The sequence below is a fragment of the Halyomorpha halys genome, unplaced genomic scaffold (genome assembly GCF_000696795.3).
Source record: "Halyomorpha halys isolate HHAL.00 unplaced genomic scaffold, Hhal_1.1 Scaffold78.1, whole genome shotgun sequence".
In the NCBI taxonomy this organism is placed as follows: Eukaryota; Metazoa; Arthropoda; class Insecta; order Hemiptera; family Pentatomidae; genus Halyomorpha; species Halyomorpha halys.
In genome coordinates this window covers 1,384,686-1,394,083 of record NW_027108467.1, presented here as the reverse complement: position 1 = coordinate 1,394,083, position 9,398 = coordinate 1,384,686, and the positions used below count along the sequence as shown (strand labels likewise).

General features: G+C 26.8%; 1 protein-coding gene across 11 annotated transcripts in view; it reads left to right on the top strand.

Annotated features, from left to right (window-relative positions):
- Positions 1-9,398, top strand: part of ClC-c (chloride channel protein 3) — a 51,931-nt gene that overhangs the window by 24,846 nt on the left and 17,687 nt on the right. For 6 of the 11 annotated variants that reach the window (XM_014439186.2, XM_014439187.2, XM_014439184.3 and 3 more), the window contains 3 exons: positions 2,501-2,621; positions 6,774-6,800; positions 8,221-8,567. In XM_014439186.2, the coding sequence (XP_014294672.1) occupies positions 2,501-2,621; positions 6,774-6,800; positions 8,221-8,567 (495 nt within the window). Of the gene's footprint in view, positions 1-2,373; positions 2,410-2,500; positions 2,622-6,773; positions 6,801-8,220; positions 8,568-9,398 lie in introns of those variants that run through there. The other 5 variants (XM_067046807.1, XM_067046810.1, XM_024359014.1 and 2 more) reach the window with 3 other exon arrangements.

The following is a 9,398-nucleotide window of genomic DNA, read 5'->3' as shown; positions in this document are numbered from 1 at the left end:
ATCTTGGGATTTAATTAATAATAAACTTTATTCACCAAATTTTATAATTTTATTTTTCTCCTATTCGTTCCCTACAATGAGAAAAAATGAATTTCTTTACTTATTAAATACTAAAATATAAATCATAGTAGTGGAGATTAATAAAATATTATAGCTACATTTAATTAAATGTAAACTATATTCAATGTCGAATTTATCAGTTCCCTACAAATGTAAGTCACTGTTGGGTAAAAATTAATTGCTATTATGTTTGACTGTAATTAGTAATTAATATTCCTGTAGTTCAACTTTTAATAATTATTATTACCATTAAAGTATCAAATTACAGTAATTATATAGTAATTGTGATTAATTTTTGTCCAACACTGTTACAAGAGACCAAGAGAAGAAAAAAGACAGAGCCAGGAAGAAAAAAAGACAGTTTTTTTTCACACCAATTTTTGATTACTTTAAAAAAAAAAAGTATTATTACTGGTCAAAATTTATGATTCTGCCTAGAATAAATAGGGGAAATAAAAAATGGTGGCTGTTTAAAAAAATTAATATTTTTCATTCGGATCACTATATCTTTAAAACTACCAACAACACTAAAAAACCTAACAGAAAATTATTTAAAGTAGAGTAAATTTTCTTAAATAATAGACCTAATCGAGCTATTTATGTTCAATAGTTCTTTAGATATATCTTTTTTAAAAGCAACATTTCATAAAAATGTACTGAAAGATAAGCAGTTAGTGAATTTATTTTGAAATATCTACATCTGAAAAACTATCCAATGTACAAATGTCCATTAACACTAAAATTTAAGCTAGTTTAATGTACTATTAAGTAGTTCCTGACATTTATCTTCGTAGGAGAATTAGTTTTCATGATATTTGCTAAAATAAATCAAATTATAGTTGTTCGGACCATAAGTTTGATTTATGAAAAAATATATCTCAAGAATCATTCGACGTACAAATGTCTGCCAGCTCTCAAATTAAAAATAGTTAAATTTACTATAAAATGGTTTATGATGTTTATCTTTGTAGGGGCAGTAGTTTTTATGATATTTGACAAAATAAATTCACAAAATGTTAATTTCTAGTTGTTCAGATAAAATGTTTGATTTTTGAAAAAATATATCTCTGGAACCATAAGACGTATATATGTCTGCCAGCACTTAAAATAAAGGTAATTTCACTTACTATAAAGTATTTAATGACATGTATCTTTGTAGAGGTAGTAGTTTTTATGATCTTCGCATATGAATATAAATTTTGCACATGAAAATTTGTTCAAACAACCATAAATCAGTTTATTTTACCAAATATCATGAAAACTACTGCTCCTACAAAGATAAAAGTTATAAACTGCATTATAGTCCATTAAACTAGTCTTATTTTGAGTACTAATAGACATCTGTACGTCAAATGGTTATTGAACTATAGATTTTTTAAAATAACTTCACTTACTCTACTGATCTTTCAGTTCATTTTTTATGAAATGTTGCTTTTTAAAAAGCTATATTTTGGAAACTATTGGACATAAATGGCTCTATTAGGGCTCATATTTTAGCTAATTTACTCTACTTTAAATAGTGTTCTCCTAGGTTTTCTAGTGTTGTCAGTGGGCTTCACGATATAGAGCTCTGAATGAAAAAATTTTTTTTTTTACATTTTGAAACAGCCGGCATTTTTTATTTCCCCTTCCTATACTTGGCAGACTCATCAGTTTTGACTTGTAAATATAGTTTTCATTAAAGTAATAAAAAATTGGGGTGAACTAACTCCCTTTTTTCTCCTCTTTGGCTCTTTTACTATAATTTTTTTATTTAATTAAATATAGTTATACTACTTGATTAATCTAAATTTTTATTCTGTATATTTTAGTGTTGAATTAGAATATCCTTTTTTTTACTGTTTTTTTTTTTTTTGTCACTGTAAGACAAATATGAAAACAATAAAATTTTGAAATCTCGACAATATATAGCTGTTAATTATTGACTGAACCCTAAGATTCTCTTTAAAATATACAGTCAGGAAAAAATTTTGTTTACTCTTTTTTATCCTAGTAAATTAGAATTAGTGATTAAAATCCAAATATTAGAGGTACATACCCATAGAGCTAAGATATTTGGCAATTTAAAACATAATGTAGACATTTCTTGAGATAGATTATTTAAAAATTAGCTAAACAAGTAGTAAACAAGCAGTTTGGGCAATATGGTAAAGATATTATCTGTTTAGAAGCTAGTGTTTATTTGGCAAAGCTGTGATTGTTATCAGCTAGTAATCACTTGTTTTTATGAAGGATGAGTAATAATATTATGGCCATTTCCTTTTAATATTAATGACTGAATCATTTTAATCTTTGATAAGGTTCAAAACTAAATAAATGTATTATCAAATGAGGAATCGTTTTTTATCAGTCAGTATCTAGTAATTGTTCATGTGTATAGAATATATGTTTGTGATTTATAGTTAGTTAAAAATTTATGGGAAAATGAAACTCTCCCTAGGTATCAAATGGTGAACAAAATAGAACAACTTCTTTAAGCTCTGATGAAGGAATGATTGATATAGCTACAACAGGAAACATGGAAGAAAGAATAATTCAAGATGAAATAGGAACTGTACAATGTAAGTTTCTTACTTTATTTTAATAACATTTTGTAAAATAATCTGTTAAAAAAATAAAAAAAAAAGCTCCTTTTTTCCCCTTATTCTATTAGTATTTCTTTGGGTATTAATTTTAATTTTTCTGGTGATGGTGGTATAGTTGAAAACTTATAAATTTGTAAATCTTTAATTTTTTTTCTATATTAATCCTCCTAATATATTTAAAATTTCAATTCATTCTTGAAAAATTAGATAAAATATCTTTTATAATTATTATTAACTAATAATTATAATGATCAAGGAGAAAAATATCTTTAAACCCACATTGTAAAAAATAAAACTATATAAGAATACAATTTTTCATTAATGTTATTTGTAACAAATTTTATTGTATACATCCTGTGCAAACTGTAGTATAACTGGAATCTCAATGGACCTAGAATTTTTTATAATTTGAAGACTTGTCTCATTGAGAGTTCTGCTAAGAGGGATTGAAGTGTACCATTTTTCATTTATAGGGATGAAAACGTTAATAAAAAGAAAAGAAAATGCATATTTTCTGTTTTTATATATACATCCTTTTTTTTTTTCTTTTTTTTTTAACAATTTAAAACCTATGGCTCAATATTGTAAGCAGCTTTAAGTGAATTACACTTTCGTTTTGACATTAGTCTTAGCTCCCCCCCTAGAAGTAAAAAAAATTATTAATTTAATAAATTTTTTTCAAGTAAAAAATCGTAATAACTAATAAAGCACTGCTATAATTATGTATAATTTTCTTAAAATTTTGGTTTTATTCGCCTTTTCTGTACTAAAATGTCACAACCTGAACGACCATGGATTGCCCCTCTCCCTTCCTATCCCCCAATTTTGATTCTGGGTACGCCCCTGTTACACTGTATATACTTTCGACATTCTAGTAACATTTTGGCCTTTTTACTTTTGCTAATTTTTTCCAACTTCTACACCCCAATCATCTTATAAAAAATCTTGGAAGTAACAGTTATCTTTTTTTTTTTGGAAGTACTAGTTGTCACTCATATGTCTGTGAGAAGGATAAAACATGATAAAATAGAAAACAAAATTGACAATTCACAGAAATGTCTAGAGATTAAAAAATAAGGTAATTTTTGTTTTTTAATATGTTTCCAAATTAGTTTAAAAAATATATAATATAATATAAATTTTGCCCAAGATAGGAATAAAACAACATATTAATTAATATAGTTCATAAAAATAATGTGTGTTTTTTATGTGTAAAAAACCGAAAAAAAAGGTGCGTGCAGTGAAAAACCTAAAGTGTAAACCCTCCTGTAAAAAATCAAAGTGTATAAATCACTAACTCCTAAAATAATCAACTTTATTGTTTAATTTATAATATTAATAAATTAAAAGCTTTCCTACCTACCTTGTTTGAATCACATTAAACTCCTTAATTGCTGTTTATATTTATGCTAACATACACAACTATTCTGATTAAAAACCTAAAATTTTGTCCATGATTGAAGAGTTGATTTTTCAAAAATTTTTTTCTAAATCACAGGAAGTAGACTATTATACCATTTTCTCTCTCACAGCCCAATATAAATTTACTTTTGCCTTGAGTTGGTTTGCACCAAGTTGTATATTTTTTAGACCAATACATGTTAAAATATGGTTTCTATTCATGTCAGCCATGTTGTATAGAGGGTGTGTCGGTGAATCTGTAATGCCTATTTGAGAGAGGTTTTTTTTGGAGCAGATTATGTCCTGTTACTAAGCGAAAACAAGCCACTCCCTCAGCTCTGCTAAGATTGCTAGGAATTCGTTTTATCATTATTCAGTAGGCTCTCCCACTTCTTTCACTTGAACTTTGTGCCTAGCGCTTGTCCTGTCCTTATAATGAGAACTTATAATAGATTTCACTGTTCTGTAAGAGAGTGGTCGAACAGGCTGGTTCTCCGCACGACCAAGCCTAGCCAACTTGTCAGCTTGTCCATTGCCATGTATACCAACATGGTCTGGTATCCACAGCAGACCTATAATCCTCCCTCTTTTCCTCATAATAGCAGCCATGTTTTTTTTTACACTTTTCTTTAGTGGATGATTCCACACGCAGTACCAGGTTTTAATAATTTTTTTTTTTGTTAAACTTGCTAAAATTGCCTCAATTTTAAGTTTTAGAAAAAATATGCAAGGCCATTAGATAGAAAGGATTATTTAAAAATATTCTTCCAAGAAAAATTTCCTTATTCATTTCCACTAAAATTTCACTAGCATCTTCTTCCAGTTGGCTTTTCAATTGTGTATTGACAACTGACATGCCATAAACAAAAAAAAAAAAACAGGTTACTAGTAATAACTCAGTGTAGAAAAAGTTTGATTAAAAACATATAGGTATATTCATATTGATCAGACCAATGGATTTTCATGTAAAATAATATAAATAGGTAATCTATATATGTAAAAGGGAATGATTGAATCTTTGTCCACAATAAACTTTTGAATTACTGGACCGATTTATGTACAATTTTTTTCCTTTCATCGTGGGATAGTGAAATCCCCAAATTCTCGAATAGAAAAAAGTTATGAACAAAATTAAGCATTTTTTGTTTGTAGCTCAGAAAGCATAAGCTTTTTTCACTGTTATTGTACATCAGTCGATTAGTCTCTTTCCAGACTAGCAATAAGAAAAAAGCATTACTGATTCAAATTCAAGATTTTTCAAATTTTCAATTAAAATTGTCTTGAAATGATTTTTTTTTTTTCTACTTTTTTCGTATGTTCATCTTTTCTCTTGAAATTTCATTAAGAAAAAATTGGTGTATTTTTTTAATTATTAATTAAATTTTAATTTACCTATTAAAATTATATCTGATTTTTTCCCAATATTACTATTAAATTTACTGTATTGAAAATTGTGGTTAATCACCCAGTTTGGTTCAAAATCAGGTCCACCCAAAATTTATATTTAAATTTTTAGAAACCTAAAATTACTGAAGTAGTGAAACTACCTGAAATAATCATGGACTTTAGTTCTTTTAATTCAAATTATTATTATTGATTCGGCTCCACAACTCGATGGCGAGTCCTCACCTCCTACACCAGCCTCTACCAATCATTACGATCTTGCGCGGCCGCCATCCAGTTCCTCACTCCCATCATGGTCCTGGCATCACCACTCACATCATCACTCCATCGAAGGCGTAGTCTTCCTCTGCATCTTGCTCCATGTAGTACCTCGGTCACCATTTTCCTTTCAATACGAATAACAAAAAAATTTCTCAAAACTGATCGGTATGTCAATGAAGAGTTTATTTGCTCTTCTGGAAATTTTCTAAATTTGGATGATGCTGGTTTTTATGCTATACGCCTCATATATGTGTATAATACGAGAAATTTAGCTCAATCATTAAATTTTATGTTATATAAATCAAAATTTAGTCCATAAGGACTAAAATATGCTATTAAATTAGTGTTATTTGAATGTCTTTTCCATAATTTGAATTTCTGTCAAGGTTTGGTGGAATTAGAAGCTACAGGGGGATTGAGGGTTGGCAGATTTTTTGCACAAAAATCTTGTCTTTTCTTGTGTAATATTAATTAATATATTGCAAATGAGAAAAAATGACAACTATTACTTCCTTGGAGTCTTTATGAAACCAAATAATTTTAATAAGAAGACTGGGGTGTGGAAGTAGGAAAAAAAAGTTTAAAAATGGCCAAAGGTAAAAAGACTGACACGTTATTAGAATGTCAAAAATAAATTTTATTTTATTTTATGCTAATTTTATATATATATTACAGATTAATAAAAAAAATGTATTCTTATGTATTTTTATTTTTTACAATATGAGATCCTAAGGAGATTTTTCTCCACAATCATTCTCGTTGATGATCAATGATTTAAAAATTAATCCCACTAAATAAATAATTATAAAGTTGTTTAAAATATTATAGGTATGTTTCATTTATAAGAAAATATTGTAAATAGTTCTTCAAGTTTTGATTTATATTAAATTTAAACGTTATTTTAATTATTTGTATTTATTTTACAATTTGTTTAAAGATAGCTTTACATAATTTTGTTATCATTCCTTTTATCTTTATAACCTTCTGCTTTCTTTCCCTACCTGACATAACAAAAACTGATGCCTTCTCTACTAACATCTTGATTTTCTTGGCTTTTAAAAGGTGGTGTTTCTTTTGCCGGGATGCAAGGTAAGTTCGAGTATTTGTATATTATTTTTTTTATGCATTTTTATTATTAACTTAACATTAACTCGAGAAAGGAAGAGCAAACTGATTCCGCCTGCAAAAACCTTATTTTACCCTTTTGTTATACTATGTATTAATTTTTAACATAATCACCTAACATGAAAAATTTTTTAAAATATGCTTATTGTTTTATTATGATTTTTTTTTTTTTATTTATTATTTTTTTTTTTGTTGTATTTACAAATACAAAATTTATCGATGACTTGAAAATTTTATTTTAACTTTTTTTTTTGCATCACAATAATAACTTTTGTCTTGCATGTTTGTCGTGAAAGAATTTTTTAATTGAGTATAATTTTATAATCTGAACATATGAATATGTTTATATCTTTATACAAGGTATTTTTTCATAAAACAAGGTAACTGACAAAAAGAAAATTTTTTTAAATGTTTGTTAATTATAATGGTTTACGTTCAAACAGGAGATACTTACCATAACTTAATATCAACATTATTCGGTTATGAAAGCAAAATTTCCTAAAGAATCTTTCAATAATTTTTGAAATCAGCCTTAAAAAACCCTGTGATGCCAAAAATTTTATCTATCATGTTTTATGACTGGATGCCTTGTATATTGTATATCTGTGGCATTAACACAAAAATTAATAAATCATTATCTCTAGGCAATAATTTATAAGTTAACATTATTTAAAAAATACTATGATTATTTCATCAAGTAAATATATATTTTAGTTTAAGAACTTTTTATTTAAGTCATTCTTCAATATTTAACTTTATTAATTTGATTAATTCAAATAAAATATTGACAGTAACTTATTGATCCCAATTAATATAACACCATTTGTCTTGACTATTTTTTTTTTTCAAAACTGCAGAAGAAATCATTTTTATCATCAAAATCTTTTTTTTTTTTGTTATTGATTCATATATTTTTAACCAATAAAAATAAATTATTATCAATTTCATAAGCATTTTACTGTAATTTGTTTTTTATTAGATCAATTTATTTATTCTGGTTTTGGATTCATTATCATAATGTTTACATATTCAATTTTTATTTTGGTTAATCTATTTAAAAATAAATATGTATTTACCCGGGTACTGTTATAGTATATTGTTCAAATCACAAATCCAAGATTAGTTGGGTTCAGGAAATTTTATTTTCGAATTATTTAATTTTCATTTTATGAGTAGAGTGACTTTAAACTGTTTAAAAACCAACTTTATTCAATGATAATTAAATATAAGAAGATGGTCAGGGTTGCGGTCAAAACAAGAACAAATAGTTTTAAACTCTTAGTTCTTATATTTAAATCTTTACAGTATATATGTATATATATTTATATTTATTCAATGATATTTTATATTATAGATATTTTAAAGGTTGTATAATTTTTTTCAGATTCAACAGATGAAATCCCAGGGATTGGTCAGTACGATGATTTCCACACAATTGATTGGCAACGAGACATTGCCCGTGACAGGATGCGTCACAGGTACATTGTCAAAAAAAGGTCTAACTCCATATTAGATCTCGTACGTGGAGCACACGATGCTTGGTCAGGCTGGTTGTGCGTACTTTTGGTCGGCCTGGTGACTGGAATGGTTGCTGGGATCATTGATATTGGTGCATCATGGATGTCCGACCTCAAATATGGCCTTTGTCCTCAAGCCTTTTGGCTAAATCAGGAACAGTGCTGTTGGTCATTTAATGAGACATCGTTGGATGACAAGGGAAACTGTTCTCAAGTGAGTATTTTTTTTTTTTGTTATTTATATGTTATAGTTAATGATGTAATTTTGTTATTTGTGTTATTCGTGGATATATGAATATTTCAAGCTGTAATAATGCTAAAACTGAAGACAAATAGGGTTTAAAAGTTATAAAGATAAACTTATAATACTAATCCATCTCCTTTTATTTTGTTAGAAATTCTAAATAAGTTATATTTATCTTGAAATATTATTTTAATAATATAAATTTTGATCCAAGTAATGATTGGTTTGGTCATACATATATTATATAATATTATGTATATGTTTAAAATAATAATGTTTCAAATCAACCAATGTTTAAAGACATAAATAAGTAATTCTCTTTTGTTGATGATATTTTATTGCTTCTCTTACATATGCATGAAATATGTAGTGTGTAGAAATATTGGAATCATAAAGAATTTCAATTCTGAGTTATCAACAGATAACTACTCACACTACACATTTTCTGTTCAACTAAGTATTACAAAATGGTCTATGTGTTAAAAAAAGCCTAGCAAAAAAATAAAAAGTTATACGTTACTGAAATTGTATATTTAAGGGAGGAGGTAAAAACCTGGGATGTTAAAACTACTTTTTCTGCTAAAATTGACTTGAAGTACAAAGAAAATAACGACCGTTTAGAATTAAAATAAAACAGTATAACAAAAAAAAAATGTATTGTTAACCAACGTTTCGCCCTACATTGCAGGGTTTCATCAGGGCTAAATTAAAAACAAGATACAGACATTGTAAGAATTGACAAAACATTAAAATAAATATACCGAGAAAAAACAAAAATATGTAAAAAAAAAAAGTAGGGTA